General features: G+C 37.6%; 1 protein-coding gene across 1 annotated transcript; it reads left to right on the top strand.

The window, feature by feature from the left end:
- Positions 1–1,220: 1,220 nt before the first annotated feature.
- Positions 1,221–2,342, top strand: LOC120069326 (non-classical arabinogalactan protein 31). The gene is made up of 2 exons (XM_039021060.1): positions 1,221–1,709; positions 1,894–2,342. The coding sequence occupies exons 1-2, from the start codon at positions 1,289–1,291 to the stop codon at positions 2,196–2,198; spliced, it is 726 nt and encodes a 241-aa protein (XP_038876988.1). The 5' UTR covers positions 1,221–1,288; the 3' UTR covers positions 2,199–2,342.
- Positions 2,343–21,382: the final 19,040 nt, after the last annotated feature.

Consider the following 21,382-nt stretch of genomic DNA (forward strand, 5'->3'; position numbering starts at 1 on the left):
AATTAACATAGGTACTTCTCTATTCGAACTAGTTCTCTTCCTATATTATATGGATTTCTAGATTTTTTCTAACTTCTTTTTATTATTTTGTTATGCGGCCCAAAACTGATACGAAATATTCAATTAGTTTGAGACTGGTATGTTACTTCTTTTGTATTCCCCCATATTCCATTCCAGTTATATTTTTTGGTGTTATTAATTTTGGTATGTTACTTATACAATGGATATATTACACAAATTGTTTGACATTTTTTGGTGTTATTAATTTTTTTAATTTTTTTTAATGAGTATTTGCATTGTCTTCATTTATTTTTAATGTTTACATGCTTTCTTAATATTGAAGTTACCTAATTTATCTGCAAAGGTGTGAGATTTTTATTTTAAGATTGAACAATAAAAATATAACTTAATTAATTAATAAATATAATATATTACTTAGTCTTAATAAATTTCAATATATAATCAGTTTTAATTATTTTAATATAAATTGAACTGTATACCATATCTTGAGATTGGAAAGAATAAAGAAAATGCAATCGATGTCTTATTCCAAATAGGATGGATACAATAATTGGATTATAAGATTTTTAAAAAAGTAGTGTTCATACAGACAAATTATTATAGAGTACGAAAATTGAACTAGATAGCATTGACATAACAACTCTACACACTCAAACATAGACATATAAACTCAGACATAACAACTTTGCAAACACAGACATATGAATTCAGACATAACAACTCTGTACATCAAAACACAGATATATAAATTTAGACATAACAACTCTGCATACCTAAACACATACATATCAACTCATACATAATAACTTTGCATATTTAAATACAGACATCAAAATTATATCATTTCAACGTTCCAAATAGCCCCAAGTGGATCTCACCTTATATATAAAGGTGGATTAACATGACATATAATAAATTGAGATAGTGCTCTAAGAAAATTTTCAGAATTGCACGGACTTTCTAAGTATTCCTCTTGAAGGCTAGAGGGAAGAAAATATTTTCTCTTTTCTGAAAATAAGGAAATGTGTATTATGGTAATAGAAATGTTCAAAACAAAAGTTAAAACGGGTGGCACAGTCATCTAGGAACACTGACTATTCAATTTTTACTGAATTATGCAATATAAACTTAAATTAAAAAAAGCTTTTTCCCTTATTATTTATTATTTTTAGATCATATCATTGAATTAACCATCAGCCATTGTTGTATGTATAAAAATCCCCCTTGAGGCCAAAGTTTCAATATTCTAACCTCATATCATTACCAAATGGCTTCTGTTACTGCCAATGCTTCTTTCCTTGTTCTTCTCCTCTGCTGCAGCATTAATGCCTTCCAAACCGCCGCATATCACGGCACCCCTGCTCCGGCACCAAGTCACCACGGCGGCCACCACCCAGTAGCTGCCCCAACTCCAAGCTTCCACCACCACCGCCACCACCGCCACCATGCGCCGAGCCCGTCTCCGATTTCCCACCACCATCCTCATTCCCCTGCTCCTTCCCCTGTTTACCCATCTCCCCCTACGGCTCACTACGCCCCGGTTCCCTCTCCGGTTCCCTCACCGGTTCCACCATCTAAACCGTCCACTTACGTCCCAAGAAGTTTCGTTGAAGTCCAAGGCGTTGTTTATTGCAAGTCTTGCAAGTACCCCGGCGTCGATACCCTTCTCGGAGCTAAACCCCTTTCCGGTAAGTTCCAAGATCGCATTTTTACTCCAAGATCGTTATATTCACCGTAAACCCACATAAACTTTAGCGGTAATTTTTCAAATTATTCAAAAAAGCGGACGCTAGTGGTGTAAAATGGAAATGGGTATTTTTTTATTTGTTGCCCAGTGCTCGGAATGGCCTTTATTGTTCTGTTTTCTTGCAGGGGCTACAGTAAAACTGTCATGCAAGAACACTAAGTACGCTCCGACGGTGGAAACCGCCACCAGCGACAAGAACGGGTACTTCCGGCTAGCGGCGCCGAAGAATGTGACGAGCTACGCATTCCACCGGTGCAAGGTCTATCTGGTGAAGTCGCCGGATAGTAGTTGCAGTAAGGCGTCGAAACTGAATGGCGGAGAGGACGGAGCGGAGTTGAAGCCGGCGAGAGCATTCACGGACGACGAGAAGAAGCCGGTTGTGCTTTACAATGTTGGGCCATTGGCTTTTGAGCCCACCTGCGGTCGTTGAAAGTAGATCGGAGAACGGGGGTAGTTTAGTAATATTTGGGGTTTTGTATTGATATGATATGCCTTTGGATTCCTGCAGTTTTCTAGGTTATTGTGACATTGTTGTTATTATGAATCGTTTCTATGGAGTCGAGTTTTTGTTCTATTTCGTCGTGCCTTTTCAATTGACTATTTTTTTCTTTTTAAGAAATAGTTTACATAAACACATATCAGCCTTAACCAATCCATTCCGATTACAACAAGTTCCAATTTAATTATATTGTCTGAATTTATCTTATAGTATACTCAAAAGATATTTTGTAAAATGATTGATTGTAATTTTTCTTTACTCCAAACAAAATGTATTATTATTAACAAGATTAAGGACTACTTAGTAACAAATTAGCTCAACTTTGTTCTACTTTAATTTCTAAAAAGAAAAAGACAATTATTTTAAATGATAAAGTCGATAAATATGTATAAATATATTAAATATGTCTATCGTAGTCCATCACTAATAGATAGAGACATTTTGTTATATTGGTAAATAAGTTGGTTCATTTTTTTTATTTGAAAATAGTAAAAAAAAATACCTCAATTTTTACTACTAAATTTGAATTTCTTAGGATTTTAAAGAAAAAATAGTTTATAAAATCGGTTGACTTTTAATTAGTTTATTATTCTTTATTAATCTCTTCAATAAACACTAGCAGTATAACTCAATTTTTAACTTAGTCTCTCTAATATATATATATATTTTTCAAAAATTGGTTAAATGCCAAATTGCAAAAACTATATGATGATAGTTGTAATTATACTTTTAAATTTTTATTGTAAAAATTGAACTTTTAAACTCAATAAATCATAAGTGTTAAAATTGAATTCTCAAACATACAATAATCGTAGTAATTGTCAAATAATAAAAATTGAATCCTTAAATTTATATAATTGTTATAATTTCTACAATTATGTAAGTTTGACAGTCCAATTTTAATATTTTATGAGTTTAAGTGCTCAATTTTTATAATTGATAGTTTGAAGGTATAATTACAATTACCACAATATTTTAGGGATAATTTATGCAATTTACTCTTGATTAAATGATAGTAATAATAATAATATTGTTCAAAATAATAATGAAGAAATTAAGGAGGCTTTTGACCCTAACTTCAAGTGAGTGGAGTGAGTTATTATAGACCACTCTATTTTTAGGATTCCATTATAATAGTTGATGTTTCCAACTATTATTAACTACTATTTCAAAAACCTATTTAATACCGTATTTACTATTTTTAATAGTGTTGACTATTTCCTACAGAAACTAAAATAGTTGACACCCTAAATACGATTTATTACATTTTAGACTAAAATAGTATATATTTTAAATACAAATTTTTATATCTATAAATTATTATAACTTAAAATTATGATAATCACCTAATATAATAACTAATTCAACAACCCCGTAATAGATTATAAAAAGCTTGAAACAATAAATAGAGAAATAGGTTAAAGTTAAAATTTATTGAGAGTACCGGAATTAAATTTGAAAATTTAAAAATGCATATACCAAAATTGAATAAAAAAAAAAAAAAAATCAAAATGGTATATTTTATATTTTAACCTAATAACAACGATAACAATGAAAGAAAGAAAGCAGGTGAGTGAAAGTTTGAAGAATAGTTAGAAATTGATTGCGGAGTGGCAGAAAATATGGCGGAGCTGCCGTGTTGGTAGTGGCGTTGGTTGACGTGCGTCCTACGACTAGACCTGCCTCGGAAATCGCCTTCTTTTTCTGCTCCTCTGTCGGACTATATAATACTCTTTACTATTTTTATTTTCTTTTTCTTTCTCTTCTTTTCTCATTTTAAAATTTATTATTTTAAATATTTTAGAATTCTATTATTTTAAATATTTCAAAATTTAGACCTTCAATTTAAAATAAAGGATTATTTGGACCCAACATAAGATGGTTTGATATGATATTTGATGTCATCTCATTGTTTGGGAGTCCAACATGATTTCTCACCTATTTAATTTATCCAACCACAATGAGTTGGAAACAGTGTTCGACAAACATCCTATCTCTAGTGTAGTCTTCCCTCATCTCACTCAATCGATTCTTCACTCTTCCCTCATCTTTGTCTTCCTTCATCTCTCTCAATCAACTCTTCAGTTTCGAAACTTTCCAATCCCTTTTTCTTCCTCGTCACTTCAATGAAATCCTCAACTAAATCCCTTGCTGCTTCAATGGTCCAACATTCATTTATAACTCGATCAACTTGTCGTTTTTGGTTTTCGGTATTTTTTTGGTTGTCGATCGTCTAACACATGGCAGGGGGCTGGTTCAAGTCATTAGAGTCCGAGTGGGGAATAATATTGTTAACTTAGAATTTTTTTTTTCTAAACTCTAATCGGTTGATGATGAATACTGTTGGTACATGATTATTTCTAAAAAATTGGAGAGTTAATTTTCGATTATGACTTTCCATCTCATTCTATGTTTGATCTTTCATCTTTTTTCTTTTTTCTTTTTTTAAATTTTTTGACAAAAAGGTTCCTTGTCTTGTTTTACTTCCATTCTATGTTGCATTCCAATGCCAATGTTTGATTAATTGGTTTTACTTTATTCTACTTGCTCATGCCATGTTCTATTTTTCAATTTCTATTTGTTCAGTGAGCTCCATTTGTTTGATTAATTGGTTATGTTTCATTCTAAATCTAATGCCATGTTCCATTTTTCACATTTATCACTTGTTTGCCGAGTGAACTTCATTCTTTGATTAATTCATTATGTTTCATTCTAATTCCAATCTCATCTTCCATTTTCACCTTTATTACTTGTTTACTGAATGAAATTCATAGATTTGATTAATTGGTTCTGTTTCTTTCTAATGCCAGTATCATGTTCCATTTTTTATTTGTATTGGGTAGAGCAACGATATGAAAGGAAGAAAACGCAACAGAACTTCCTTCCAATTTGAAATGTTTGATATTGTACGAACAATGATGGATGCCCAGGAAACTCAAATGGAGAAACTTGTCCAATGGCATAAAGAGAAATATAAATTGGATTTTGACAGGCGACGAGAAGCCATTGAGCAGGTCAACCAAGTTGAGGGTCTGAAAGAGGATGATCAGTTGGCCCTTATAGATCTTTTCGTTAATGATATTCAGAGAACCGACAGTTTTCTATCCATTTCCCCGCCATTAAGAAAAAGGTATTGCATGCGTATGTTGGCCAAGACTAACTAACTCTAACTTATATTCGGTAGGGTTGTAAATTGCTTTTATTTTTTGTAACTGCACCTAGCCATATGCTAGCCAATATCATATACATATATATATTGTGCTCCATACAAATGGGTTATGGAATGTGGCCCATAGATAAAGACGCATAGTTTTATAAGAATGATGTACAATGCCTATGTATAGGGTCATCATATTATACATATCTTCTGAGGTGGTTCGACTTTATTTTTTATCTCCATTTTATTCTGAAATGAATCCAAATAATTCGGTCGAACTTAACAATTCAATTAAATGAAAATTGTAATATCCATTGGCTTTGTCTAAAAAAGTAGGTTTGGAATGAATTATTCAAAATTGAACTCTGTTGTCTGCAAAAAAGTAGGAGGGACAATAGTCATTCTCCATCGTGGTAATGAGGTGCTACTGGAGAGAAGCTCGAGACAAACATCTCCTTCAACCCTTCCACCGAGTTGGTCACAACAAACATAAAAACAAGCCAAAGGGGATAGGAGATTGAACCTTGTGGCTTGACTTCTTTCTTTTATCTTGCATTCTCATTCTCCATTCCACTTGATTGAACTAAGATTATTTGTAAAAAAACTTATATCATTAATTCAATCTCATTTCCGACCATTCTTCACATCTCCATCTGTTAATTGTCCAAGCTGTTTGTGTTTGTGAATCTTCTGGCTTAATGAATGCATGGATTTGATTACTTGAATCCACCTGATCAGTTGATTGAAGTGAAAATGCAATTAGTTACTCGAGAGAGTACTTAATTGTTGAACGCATTAAGCTAGGGAATGAAGTAATTCTAGAGATAAAATTATTCATGTCACTTGTTTGTTCATTTTAACCAACACATGCTTAAAGTGAATTTGGGAGTGGCTAAAATTGAAGTTCGAGAACTTCGGTATGTTGATATTGTCAATTACTTAACCACTAAGCAATTTCTCGAAGAGTTTAACTCCCAATAGAGAAAACGACTTATGTAGGATAGCAAGTTTTACTTTTGGGATGAGCCATTTCTCTACAAACAAGGCCTTGACTTGATCATGCGTCAATGTATTCTTGAAGTGGAGGTACAACGCACACTATTTGAATGTCATGACTCCCCCTATGGAGGCCGCTTCGGAGGACAAAGGACCACGACAAAGGTATTTCAAAGTGGGTACTTTTGACCCACTCTGTTCAAAGATGCACGAGACTATATACTCAAATGTGATCCATGCCAACACACAGGTAATATATCAGCAAGAGACACAATGGTCTTTAACAATATACTTGAAGTAGAACTCTTTGATATTTGGAGTATTGATTTCATGGGCCATTTCTTCCCTCATGTGGTCAGCAACATATTCTAGTAGTAGTAGACTATGTATCGAAGTGAGTTGAGGCAGTAGCTTGAGCAAAGAATGATGCAACGACCATTTCAAAGTTCCTGACAAAGTATATCTTCACATGTTTTGGAACACCCAGGGCATTAATCAGTGATAAAGATACGCATTTCATTAATTGCATTATTTATAAGTTACTTGCTAAATATAATGTTAGGCACAAGGTAGTCACTGCTTACCACCCACAAACAAACGGGCAAGCTGAAATCTCAAATAGAGAAATCAAGACAATCCTAGAAAAAGTAGTCAATGCATCAAGAAGGGACTGAGCGTAGAAACTCGATGAAGCACTCTAGGCATATCGGACCACATTCAAAATTAATAGAAATGTCTCCATATGCTTTAGTGTTTGGGAAAGCATGCCAGTTGCCATTAGAATTGGAGCACGAAGCATACGAAGCAGTTAAGAAGCTGAATTTAGACCTGAAAGTCGCTGAAGAACACTGAAAGCTGCAACTAAATGAATTAGACGAATGGCAACTGAACGCATGCGAGAACAAAAAGATATATAAGGAAAATACCAAGCGTTGGCATGACCAACGCATTGGTAAGAATGAACTTTTTGTTGGAAAAAAAGTTTTGTTATTTAATTCGCATTTACGATTGTTTCCAGGAAAACTAAAATCTAAGTGGTCTGGACCATTTATTATCAAGACAATATTTCCCCATGGAGCTGTCGAACTGACTCAAGGGGATGGAACAAACACCTTCAAAGTAAATGGGTAAAGAGTCAAGCCATACTTTGATGGGAATCTGAACGTTGCAAAGCATCCATTGACCTACGTGAGCCTGCTTGAAGCTTGCATTGAAGTCGTCCCTATGTACAATCCGATACAAATACAAATATTCCAGGGATGCTTTCTTTTTCATGCTTTATTTTTACTTTCTATATATCATGCTTCTTTTATGTTCTTGTTTGAATTTTGGTTTATTAGTGAAGTTTTGAGTTTTTCTTTTGAATGAATGTCCTGAAACCAACTTTGTGGGATTCGTAATTTGGGGAACTTGAATTGGGGTGTTAGAGTGAATGCATACCCATGCGTTAGAAGAAAAAGAGTTGTTATATTGGGAGACGAACCACTCAAGTATTTGAGTGGTCCTAGGCATCTCTTCAGGTTCGCATTTATTGTGTAGTCATAACGTCATGTGCAGCTGACTAGGGGTCACATCTGTTCCCTCTCTCTCTCCAAATGTGTTTTCTATAAAATGGGTAAAAAATTCCAAATTCATTTTCTTCTTTCTCCTTTGATCTCTCGTGCCCTAAATCCTCCCACACTCCTTTACCGTCCGTTTTTCTAGCTCCAGTCGTCATCTCCAAAGCAGCTTCAAGCTTCCCCACTAAAAATCATGCCAGACACCTCCAACAACCAAAACAACTCAATGAGCTTCGTCGGAGACAGCTTGGTAAGCTCTTTTTCATCCCCTCGATTTCTCCTTCCCCAGCTTCATCCCCATGTCCATCTTAGAGGCCCACAATTTCCACCAAGAAACCGACCGTTTCGTCTTCCACCATTCAACCTAAGACAGTTGCGCAACCTTTGACCTAAGTAATGCTAGTGAAACCCTTTAAAACACCTTCCATTCCCCAACGATCGTATGTCTCCTCCAAAACTCCACCAAAACCTAAACCCTCAATCTCCCCGAAATCCAAAAATCATAAGTATCCAACTCCCTCCAAACCGACGAGGCAACCTGTGTTGAAAGGCCTTACCAAAACAACTACCGCAAAGTCTTATAAATAGTCAACCTCTCCACCAGATATTCCAACCATCACACCTAGCGTGCCGACGCATGATCCTATTCCCGAACATTCGAGAACTGCACCATTGCCTGTCGTGTGTCTGACAGTACCCTTAGCTATGAGCCTTTAGCCACCATCTTCTTCATTGAAGCAACATCTCTTTCTCCCTCGTCCTCTCCCAGTTCACCCCACACACCATTCGACTCCCCCCCCCCGTTACACCACCACCACCTTCAGTTGATCCACCAAGGTCAAACGACCCTGTGTTGGAAACTACTGAGCAACTTGAAGAAACACGCCTAGATCTCAATGAGTTGGCTCAAAGAGATGAGTAAAAGGTCTTTGGACCTATTTTAGTCAGCCTCGACCAGAGAGAATTTTTAGAAATGGATCAGCTCATGCGTCAAAAAGCTGTTGTCGCATTGGCGTAAAATGAACCAGAAAGAGAAAGGGGTGAAAGCGCATCAGTCTCAATAGAGGAGAAGATGGATGAGGCTGACCGCTATGCCTTTATGTTAGAAGTGGAAATGGTAGGTAAAAAAGATGAAGAAAGGTCGCAAGGATTTAGCTATGCGACAGTCGACCTAGACGCATCCCTACCATGATTTTCAGATGCGAATGAAGGGTCTTCAGTACAACCTTCAAGAAGAAAAAGAAGGTTAATAGTGGAAGAAGAAAAAAAGGAAAATGAAGTTGCACCCAGTCCTGTGCGTGCAACGCAGAAAGGTAGCTCATTTGATTCAAGTGAGTTGGAATGCATGCTCGAAGAATATAGACCTGCAAAACATAGATAGAGAAAAGGAGAGCTCTAAAGAGATCTGAAGAAGGAGGCAAAAGCGTTGGCCCGAGAGGCCGAGAGGCCAAGAGGCATAAGAAGAAGGAAAAGAAAGGAAAAGGGGTGGAACTTGCATCACCTAAACAAGCAAGGGGGAGGAAGCGACAGTTCAACGACATACTTGTAGAGAAACAATTCTTCCCCGAACACAGTACCCTGTCAGAGTACATCATTACAATCAATACAATGGGCTGGCGTCCACTTTGTGTCAACCCATAAAAAATCTGACCCCACCTTGTCCACACATTCTACAATAGGGAATTTGATGAAGAAAGGAATGCAACATTGATGGAAGATTGCATTGTGCGCTTCTCCTCTAGAATCATCAATGAAATGTTTAATGCAACTAACTCCGAGCCAATTGGAAGATGTGGTACGAGTAGTGGCCAAGCCTAGGAGATCATGGAAAATTTTTAAAGCGGGCATTATAACCATGGCACAAAGAAACCTTCTATCTGACGCCAACCTGTGGCTACACTTGATAAAGAATAGAATCATGCCCACAACGAATGACGAAACTATGTCGTGGGAGAGAGTAATGGCCATCTACTGCATAATGCAATACATACCTCTTGACGTGGGAAAGCTCATAGTTGATCAGATCAAAGCTATCACAGGGAAGCCACGCGGGTAGTTGTACTTTTCGTGGCTCATCTGTGCATTGTGCGAACATGCTGGCTATTGGGTTTTATGTCCTAAAACTCATGGTTTGTAAACAATAGAACTTATTCTGAGAATTCAATAAAGTTGTCATTAAATATATTGTTTTTTAGAAATCCAATAAACCTAATTCCCTTGACTATTATATGATTACTTGAACTTTACGTTGAGACATACAAGTAGATCAGGTTCAAGTAAATAGTCAAAATGATCTATAATATATGAATAAGGTTGGGTACCTTATTCTGGTAACACTATTGGATGTGACCTACTCTAAAGTTGTTACAAAGAGTTGTAAAGTGCTACAAACGAAGTGATCCTAATTCGTTCATGTTGGGACATGAGGAGTGGGGGTGTCCTGTGCAAATGAGTTTTGTGCAAGATCGAACCATGAAACCAGTCACTCTTACTTTATAACTCTGTTTATTGTTTAAGACAGACTATTTCAAAGTGATGACCTAAGTAACTTGATCTTAATCCTGAGCTAACTATGAACTCTTGTTTGTTCGGGATTGTCCTTTGATCTGCAAACGGTGAGAGTAGACCAACTACCTCTACTCAATAAGCTTACCATTTTGGGGATAAGATTGAATGAATAGTTGGGAACATAGGTTGCAAGAGGGAATTCACTCCTGCCCGATTAGGGTTAATAGAGAGGTTGTTCCCTTTAAGTGCTGATTCTGGACCTTGAACAAGAGGCCTCACCCTCTCATTGGCCTGAGAGAGATTCGATTTGTTGATTGGATCACAAATAAATTGTTTATTAGGGGATCAGTGGGACTTAAGAATCAAGAAGTAATTTTGGGGGTAAAACAAAGATTCGACCCAGCCGTTATTACGAGCAATCTGTGAAGGGTTAACTTATTAATCATGGTTATATCGAGTGGACATAATATATTTACAATGAGTGGAGTTCAGCTATGGGCTTTAATGGAATCACCCATTAGTTAACGAATGGGGGTTAGATCGGTCTAATGAGTTTAGCTGATTAATCTTGGATCGTTGGAACCCATGATCTGTAGGTCCACAAGGTCTCCCTACTAGCTCGTAAATAGATTAGCTCTAAAATAGCGTGATAAGTTAATTTGAAATGTTCAAATTAGAATTAAATGAAATTGGAGAAATAATATTTAAATATGATTTAAATATTTTAAGATAGAATTGTGTAAAAATTAATTTAATATTTGATATTAAATTAAATAAAATTATTAAAATTGTTTAAATAATTATTTATTAATTTTATTTAGAAAATTAATTTATGAAATTAATTTTGTAAAATTAATAATATTTTCAATTTTATTAAATAAAATTGATTTATGAAATCAATATTGATAAAATTGAAAAAGAAAAGAAAAACACAAAATTCTGAAAATTATTTTTCCATTTTCTTCATGAACTAGCTCACCAACAATCTACACTCTTCATAACTCCAAGCATGAGTTGCATCTCATGCAGCAAATCTCTTTGCATGAATGTCTACAATATATTGAAGAGATTGGAGTGTTTTGAAGGTAATGCAACCGAACATATTTTTGTGAAAAATTCGTGAGAGAAGAAGGTTGTTCTTCTACTGGGTTGCTGCTGTTAGCTTCTCCAAATTTCCTTAATTTCAGCTTATTTTGAGTCCCACTACTCAATCTTGAGCACCAAGAGGATAGTAGAAAAGATCTTGGGGTGGTCTACGACAAGATAAAGAGGAGATTTGCAGCTGAATCAAACCTTAGAGGAAGTTCTTCAAAGGTATGTCATGAAACCCATTTATTTCTATTGAAGGATGTTTTCTTTTCTGCCAAAATTAATGAATTAGAGTGCTTATGGATCCTGGTTTCTTTCGTTGCGCATTGGTATCTTCCAACACTAACATCCCTCTGGGAGATGATTTTAAGGAAGTTGATAGGCTGCTGGACATAAAGCTCATAAGGCATTTGTGAAGATGATCACCCAATCAACCCTTACTTCCCAAACCAAAAACTTCAAGACCTTAGCCTTTACAACGCAAGAAGAAGAAAGCACATGTCGAAACTTCTGATATTAAACCAAGCAATGAAGCTTCACCTGATGAACAAGAAACAGAAGTTGAGCTTGCGTTAGATTATGAAGACACTAGCCTCTTGGATCTCAATCTACCTCTCTACCCCTTAAGCCTCTCAACCTTCACATCTTCTATTAATGAACCAAATGATCCAAGGCACCATGGTGAAACGCATAGGGATTAGATTGGTGAAATAGAAAACCCTCAGTGTTTTCCTCTTCACTTTCCTTTACCTCCCGCCTTTGACCCTCCAACAGTCATCTATAAGCCAATTGGGTTGGGAACCAGAAATGCCCAAATCACTAATAGCCTAGTTGAGGAGATGCATGAACAAAAACCACTTAAATCCAATGCACCTACACCTCCTGCCACCCAAGCCAACATGGATGAGCTCAAACAGTTCATCTAAGCATAACTCCGACCCTTGGCCACATCCATGGAAGATCTTCACCTACAACCGACGACTCTGCAATGCCAGAATGTTGTTTTAAAGGATTACTTGCATCAGTAAATGAAAAGGAGTTAAGACCAGTTCAACTTCACAATGTAGTATATTAATCAAGTCTTGATGGGAATATTCGCCCCACCTCCACTACCACAACACTTGCGCGATCCTCTTAGATTCATGAATGAAGACCCTGCTCCTAACGCAAGGACGACGCATCGGCCTCGTAAATACATTTGAGGGTGTTGGCCTTTTGATTTTCATCTTTTCTTTATCGACTTTTGTATGCATTTATCCTTTTGAAATTTCATGTATATATCTTTGACATGAATGAAATTTACTACACTTTGATCATTGCGTTTGTCTTAAATATTCCTCTTATATTTCCTTTATCATTATTTTTGTATCTCGCATTGTGCTCCGATACCTTGATGGTAACACTAATGTCTTATAACTCAAGTGTTTAGATAGACATTATAAATCTTAGTCTAAAGATCTGATGAAATGAAACTTATTATTTTTTTTTATCTCCTATGCGTCCAAGTCTCACCTCAAACCTCCTTTTGAAATTTTCTAAGGCATTTTTGCAGTTCTTTTTCAGCAATAAGGACCTTACTGACCTTCGAAATTTGAGGTTAGGGAGGTTCGAGTTGATGCGTTCTCTAGTTTTGAAAGGAATTTTGTAACGAGAAAACCTTCCAACACATTACTGAACTTGAAAGATGGAAATGTTTTGGAAAGAAAAACAATTTTTCATAAATATGCTTGCCACATAAGAGATTGAGTATATATTTCTTTGGGAAAGGAACAAACTTATATTTTAAATGCCAATCTTAAATACTTTGTGGTTAAAAGACATGATGAGATGTAGAGCTTGTTGGGATTGGTGTCCTAATTCTCCCGAGTCTCGTACTTTGTAATCTGTACACATTGTTATGAATAAAATAATAATTGTTTTATTTGGCATTTACTCATGTCCAATAAACAAAGCTCCATGGTTATCATATGTAAACTTAAGCATGTATATGAGATATACACATGGATCATGCCTTAAGTGATAACTTAAATAGGTCTGTCGTATAAGGATTAAGAAGGGATACTGATCCTGATGACACTATGGATGTGACCTGCTTTGTAGAAGTTTACAATTGTTGTGAACTACTACATATGGTAAATCCTGACCATTCATGTGAAGACATGCCAGCGGGTGTGTCCTTTACAAAGAGTTTGTATAAGACCGGACTACGAGATGACTAGTCTCTGTATATAACATCATTGATACTGGAGACTTACATCTCACCTAAACGACCATAGGTGACATGACCTCAATCCTTAGTGGTTTGGGAACTCTGCCTTTGAGGGTGGTCCTTTGATTAGTATGGGTGAGAGTTGCCAGATTGCCAACTCAACATACCTACCTTTTTGGGGACCATTCTGATTTGGGAGCTAGGAACTCAGTTACACAAGATGGAATTCACTCCTTCCCTGAAGCAGGGGTAAGTAGATATATTGCTCCCTTAAGGACTGATTCTGGGTCTTGAACATAGTGGCCAAAACTTCTCTTTGAAAGAGAGGACTTAGTCATAGTAGAACTATGACTTATGTTCATTAGAGGGATCAGTAGTACTTAAGGAGTTAGATGTAACTAAAGGGGCATAACGGTTATTGGCCCAGCTGTACTTACGAGTGATGACGGGAAATTGGAAGTCAATTTTACTCGACAACTAACTTCCCTTGGACGCGGTATGTGATGCATGTTCCTAAGATATGCGTTGATAGTCATGTGTCGATGGTCATGCGTTGGAATGAAAATTGCATTAACGAATGTATGCAATGACCATGCATCCTGCCACAAGTTTTCTTGTGTTCATGCCAAGTATAACATGAATGCAAGTTTCTTGGACAATCCGAGGTCGAACACAAGAACTTGTGACTATATGTTTGCGGTGATTGCGCATGCGACGGTTGAATAAAAGAATGGAGGGGATATTGCTACGTTAATCCTACTCCTACTCATATCTAACAGACAACACAATGAGAATATGCATGAAAGGTAGAGATGCAACAAACCTTGATATGAAATAAATGTATGGAAAATAGATAAAATGCGGAGATGTTTTCATTTTCAACCCTTAAGAGTGACTACGAGGGCAACCCTAGTCAACGCAAGCCAATGCGCTCATGCTACACTCATGCACGACAAATCATTTTCCAATATAAATGCGGTGCTCCTAAGTCTAGGACGTATGTGTTGAGTGCAAAAGTGTACATAGAGCTTATTCCTAAGTCTCTACTCTTTTCTATGCGATGATGCAAAATACAGAGAATGCTACAGTGACCGCAATCAATCGTATCCTATTTCTAGGATGCATGCGATGGGTTAATAGCAAACAGTGCTTATTCCTAAGCTTCTATCTCTTGTATTATGTGTTCTAATCTAACTATGCCGAGCCTAGATTCTAACCTAACCTTCCCAAGCCTAGATCCTGTCCTTAAACTATCCTCTCGAGTATCCCTAATGGACGAATGAAATATACATACTACAAGACAATCGCACGAACTTGGTTGATGCAAGGTTGTTACTATCCCTAGTGAACAACGCATACATTGCTTAATGCATCCAACCACTTACCCTCCCGGGCAGTTGGTTGTTGCTGACTTCACTCATAGACAAGCAATGCGTTAGCCTATAGACAGGCGTTGCAGCAACTTCACACCAAGCAAACAAGGTTTTCTCACACACTCATGCAACGCACACCTCTCGATGGTTTGCAGCATGCTTCATATCCTTAATCCACATGACTAAGTATGCAATACCCAAGCAATCCCACTAAGTGTTGCAATGAACATAAAGATGCTAAGCAAGAAGATGGAGATGGAGTCGAAGGAATAGAGAAATGCATTGAAAACATGTATTAATCCCTTAATTCCAAATGTCATACAATACAATATAGAAAAAGAAAGGAAACGAAATAACTGGCTAGAAGCAAAAGTTTTGCTTCTAGCGGAGGTGCGTCAAGGCTACCGGTGGTGCCATGGATGGGTGGAGGAACTGACTCTCTCGAGATCTAACTCCGGTCGAAGGCTCCAGTCGTCACTCAAAATGGATGAAGGAGGTGAAGAACTCTCAGCCATCTTCTCACGCGTTTTTCTAGATCCCAAGGATCCGCCATAGGCGAACCTCAGGCAAAAACCTTGGATAAAATGAATTTCAGCTTATTGGCTTCTATTTATAGAGCTTGGATCGCCGACAGCATTAATTGGACTGCTCTGAGTCTGACGTTCGGCGCGTTCGTCCTTTTTAAACCTCTGCCACTAACGACGTGGTAGGTGAAATTTCAACATCATCTTTTGACTTTCTCGAGGCAGATACGTTGATGCGTTCATTCCACCTACCTTGCATTGATCCCATTAGTTTTTGTTATTGCACAGCCGCAATCATTCAATGACCACATTCGCTTGACGAGCACAACTCCCATGCGATGGACGCATACGGCTGATTACCGCAACATCTATGCATTGATCGATGCGTTTTCCTTTGCGATGGAGTGTTTCTCCACATGCGGTCGTCTATGCGATGGTCCGATTTTCGCGTTTACGTTCATTTCCTACATTAGCTACAAAGATAGAACATTGAATGCATAATTAACGCAAAATAACGAGTTAGCTAAAATTTGACATGCTGATCGACGCAAACTCATATTCTCATGAATTCCTATCATGATCAACGCATATTCTGCCTTACAACCTACATAATTCTAAGTAAAAGGCCTAAGATGACATGCATTTCTGCATGTCATCAACGAGCGATCTATGAAGGGTTATCGCACTGTTGATTGGTTGATATGGACACATAATATATATGTAGTAAGGAGATTTCAGCTATCGGTCTTTAGTGGAGTGCCTGACAATTAACGAATGGTGGATCTCGTGACTAATGAATGGTAAGTCTGTTATCATACATATTTATAATAATAATAATTATTGGATAATTAATCTTTTTCTTTAATAACCAATTGAGTGGGAGGTTATTAGTAGTTTCATGGTAACTGTTAGATAAAAAGGAAAAATGTTTTCCTAAATTTGGTAGTTGTTGTGAGAGTTTCGATTCTCGGAAAATCACTCACGGAAAGGTTGTCAAGTGAATAGGATTCACTAAACGATAGCTGAAGAGAGACTAAACGATTATAAGTGACTCTACATGATAGTTCGCTCAGCTGATCATTAGCTAAATGATCGCAGAGCTTTTGCTATACGATCACAGAGCTTTTTTTAAATGATTGGGCATCGTCTATACGATAGACTTTTGTCATCTCCCACTTGCTCAATCGTTTACACGATTGTTCTTCCTCCGGTCTCTTCCTCTAACCAAGTCCATACAGAGCCCACACTTTTGGATTATTACACCGAGAATAACAAGGTAGCCATTGTGGTGGTGTCGTACTCAACTCGACTAAGTCAAGGTGTTGGAGGCCGTTCGTTGTGTTTGCGATGTTCGTGTGGTGGTTGCTGATTGATCGTGTTGCATTGCGATCGCTGTGTACGAGCGTTCATGTGTTACAGTCTTGGAGATTGTTCGAGCGTTCGTGATCGAGGTGTATGATAATCTTTCCCTTGATCTTATTATAAAGCATGCTATAAACTCGTTTTGTGTATAGCCTGTATGTTTCCATTTCTTGATTGTTATTGTGTATGTTCAAATATAAAAGGAATTTAGAACGATCATTCTGCTGCTCATGGAAATCCTCATGTCTGATTTCCTTCAATTGGTATCAGAGCCAGGTTGTCTGTATTCCATATTTCACTTCTGTTTTGAACTTTTTTTTACAGTCGTGGTGGGTTTTCTGCATTTACATTTAAGTATTAAATGCGTTTGTAGATGGCGTTGATGAATGTTTATGAGTTTAGTTTCCCCTGTTTAAAGCATTTTTTCAATTACAAAGTGTTAATTTGTAAGGGCCTCTGTGTTTTTTGGCATAATTAACATGCAACCAAGTCTGTAATTCAAAATGTTTGAGTTTGTTGAGTCGTTTAGAATGATGTTTCGAAGCATGGAGATACGGTTCTTAGTGAAGAAGAAGACCAAGAGTTGGCCGTGTCGTGTAGCCTCAGGTAAACGATAGTTGGGATTTGGCTAAACGATCGTGTAGTATTTACTAAACGATCGTTTAGCGATGGGTAAAGTGTTTGCTCTATTCCGTAGGTTGGTTGCTCGATTGCGTAGATGCTGGAGGTAAACGATCGAGTGGGAGATTGTGATGCTCATCATTTAATAAAAGACGCGCACACTAAATGATCATGTACTTAGCATGCCTCATCCCATAGTTAGAATCTTTACGGGAATGAATCGCATATGTTGGTTGAGAATTGCTCCGAGTGAACCTGAAATAGGCCATGGACTTGGATCTACCCAAAGCCCGAGGAACAGACAATGACTCTTCTATTACATTGCGTGGTAATAAGAGAAAAGAGATTTCTTTCAGCTTCAGGANCTTTCAGCTTCAGGAATGAGCCTTGTCTACGAACTTTAGAGATAGGGGCGACCTCGTCTTACTTGCTGACTACACGATCATGCGGTATATGGTACTTGAGCGCTCGCTTAGCAATCGTTTAGACGATCGTGTTTCATCGCATCATTGTCATTTAGACATCGTATAAGACTTGCGTAAGGAGTTGCGTGCTGCACGATCGCGTACCTTCTGCTTCATTGCATGGTAAAAGGTACACGATCATTGCTAAACGATCGTTTAGCTCTGAAAGCTTAGGTAAACGATTGAGTAAAGCGTTTACTCTTTCATGTAGACGATCTCTTGGGTTTTGGTACACGATCAGTGGAGACGCGTTTCTTCGTAAGGACGGTTTAAGACTCGATTCACCTATTTGAACCGGAGAATCTTTGCATTTGTAATAGTTAGCTTTTAGTTTTGAGGATCTGAGGCTAATTATCCCAGTTCATCAAATTTCATTTAATATACATGAGATGTATGTGGTTTATATGGCAGAGTGTATGACATATAGATTTAAAACCCACCTTAGGTTGTGCATGAACGAAATCGAACACGAGGATTTCCATGAGCAGCGGAAAGATCATTCCAAATTACAATAGTATATGAACTTTTCAATTACAATCACAAACAAAAACATACGGTTATGCAAAAATTTATAAATTACAACATGCTATACAAATGATTAAGGACAAGAGTAACACACTTTAGCATACTCATTAAAAAGCTTCTTGATCACGAGCGCTCAATCACAACAACACACGAACGCTCGTCCAACACGACTGCTACACTGCATGATCACCGCGCAGTCGAACTAAGTGATCGCCTTGGTCACGAACACCACGAACTCCAAGAACGGCCTTCTAGAACTTCGACAGTGTCGAGTTGAGTATAACACCAACAAGAAGGCTACCTTGGTATTCTCGGTGTGAGAATTAAGAGGGTGGGCTCTGTGTGGACTTGGTTTGAGACAGAAAGTAAGAGGAAACACAATTTTGTAAACGATTGAGTAAGTGGGAGGTGGAAGAACCGATCATATAGGTTGATCCTCAACTTGAATCCATTGAGCTACCAAGGGGACCTTATGAACCTGTAGCTCGAAGCTCCAACGATACGTGAATAACTGATTAAACTCTTTAGTCACGGGATCCACCATCCATTAACTGCCAAGCACTCCACTAAATACCGACAGCTGAACTCTCCTTATTACAGATATATTATGTGTCCATCTTAACCAATCAACAGTGAAACAACCCTTCACAAATCGCTCGTAAGTACAGCTCGGCCAATAACCATTATGCCCCTATAGTTACATCTAACTCCATAAGTACCACTGAATCCTCTAATGAACATAAGTCATAGTCCTATTTTGACTAAGTCTTCTCTTCCAAAGAGAAGTTGTGGTCACTATATTCAAGCCCCGGAATCAACCCTTAAGGGAGCAATCTATCTACTAATCTCTGCTTTGGGGAAGGAGAAAATTCCATCTTGTGTAAGTGAGTTCCCAGCTCCCATATCAGACAAGTCCCCAAAAAGGTAAGCATTTTGAGTTGGCAATCTGGCCACTCTCACCTATACTAATCAAAGGACCACCTTCAAAGCCAGGAGTTCCCAAAGCACTCAGGATTGAAGTCGTGTCACCTATGGTCGTTTAGGTGAGATGTAAGTCTCCAGTATCAACGGTATTATATATAGAGTCTAGTCATCTCGTGGCCCGATCTTATACAAACTCTTTGTATAGGACACCCCTGCTCGCATGTCTCTACATGAATGGTCAGGATCTACCATCTGTAGTAGTTTACAAACTTCCAAACCTCTACAAAGCGGGTCGTATTCGTAATGTCACCAGAATCAGGTATCCCACCTTAATCCTTATGCTACAGACCTATATAGGTTATTACTTAAGGCATGATCCACTTGTATATCACATATACATGCTTTAGTTTACATAAGATAACCATGGAGCTTTGTTTATTATGAGTAAATGTCAGAATGAAATAACAGTTATATTATTCATAAAACAATGTGTATCATTACAAACAACGAAACTCTGGGAGAATTAGGACACCAATCCCAACAATCTCCCATTTGTCCCAATGCTTCGAGAAACTAATGTACAATACAATATAAAACATGTATAATATACAATAAACTAGGACATACCTCAGTATCATCTACCACTTGCCCTACACAAGATGTTGCATGTCCCGTAGACCCAGACTCTCTAGGTGACCCTCGAACACTTTAGCCGTGAGAGCCTTTGTAAAGGGATCAACAACGTTGTGCTTCGATGCGATCTTCATCATAATCACATCACCACGATGCAAAATTTCCATGATCAAGTCGTATTTTCGCTCTATATTCTTACCCCGATGATGACTCTGAGGCTTCTTCCAATTTACCACAGCCCCGCTGTTATCACAATAAAGTGTAATAAGCAAATCTATATTTGGAACAACTTCCAAATCTGAAAGGAATTTCCTTAGCAAAACAGCCTCCTTTTCTACTTTACAAGCGGCTACGTATTTGGCTTCCATAGTGGAGACCACGATGCATCCTCGCTCGATGCTTTGCCAAACTATAGCCCCTTCATTCAGAGTGAAAACTGGCCCCGATGTCGATTTTCGAGAATTTCTATCGGTCTAAAAGTCAGAGTCCATATATCCTATAAGGATCAGATCCGTATTTTCATACACGAGCATGTAGTCCCTCGTTCTCCGAAGATACTTGAGGATCATCTTGACCACCGCCCAGTGATCAAATCCTGGATTGGACTGATACCGACTGACAATTCCTACTGCATAGCAAATGTTGGGTCTGGTACACAACATTGAATACATCAAGCTTCTTACAGCTGAAGCATAGGGAATCCGTCTCATCTCCTCAACTTCTTGAGGTGTCTTTGGATATTGATCCTTAGACAAAACGATTTCATGCCTGAAGGGTAACAAACCCTTCTTGGAATCCTGCATCCTATACCTGATTAACATTTGATCGATGTACGATGCCTGAGACAGGGCTAACCGTTTGTTCTTACGATCCCAGATGATTTGGATCCCTAGAACATACGTTGCCTCACCCAAATCTTTCATTTGAAACTGAGTAGCTAACCATTTTTTAATGTCAATCAGATACCCTACATCATTCCCAATGAGTAGGATATCATCCACATACAGTACTAGGAAAGCTTCTGAGCTGTTGATGATCTTCTTGTAGACACAAGGCTCATCAACGTTCTGATCAAAGCCAAACAACTTGACCGCAGTGTCAAATCTGATGTTCCAAAATCTAGATGCTTGTTTCAGCCCATAAATGGATCTATGAAGCTTGCAAACTTTTT

The sequence above is a fragment of the Benincasa hispida genome, unplaced genomic scaffold (genome assembly GCF_009727055.1).
Source record: "Benincasa hispida cultivar B227 unplaced genomic scaffold, ASM972705v1 Contig316, whole genome shotgun sequence".
Taxonomy (NCBI): Eukaryota; Viridiplantae; Streptophyta; class Magnoliopsida; order Cucurbitales; family Cucurbitaceae; genus Benincasa; species Benincasa hispida.

Coding starts and splice junctions, on each gene's coding strand:
- LOC120069326 (XM_039021060.1), top strand. CDS start 1,289: ATGGCTTCTGTTACTGCCAATGCTTCTTTCCTTGTTCTTCTCCTCTGC. Junction 1,710..1,893: donor CGGAGCTAAACCCCTTTCCG/GTAAGTTCCAAG, acceptor GTTTTCTTGCAG/GGGCTACAGTAAAACTGTCA.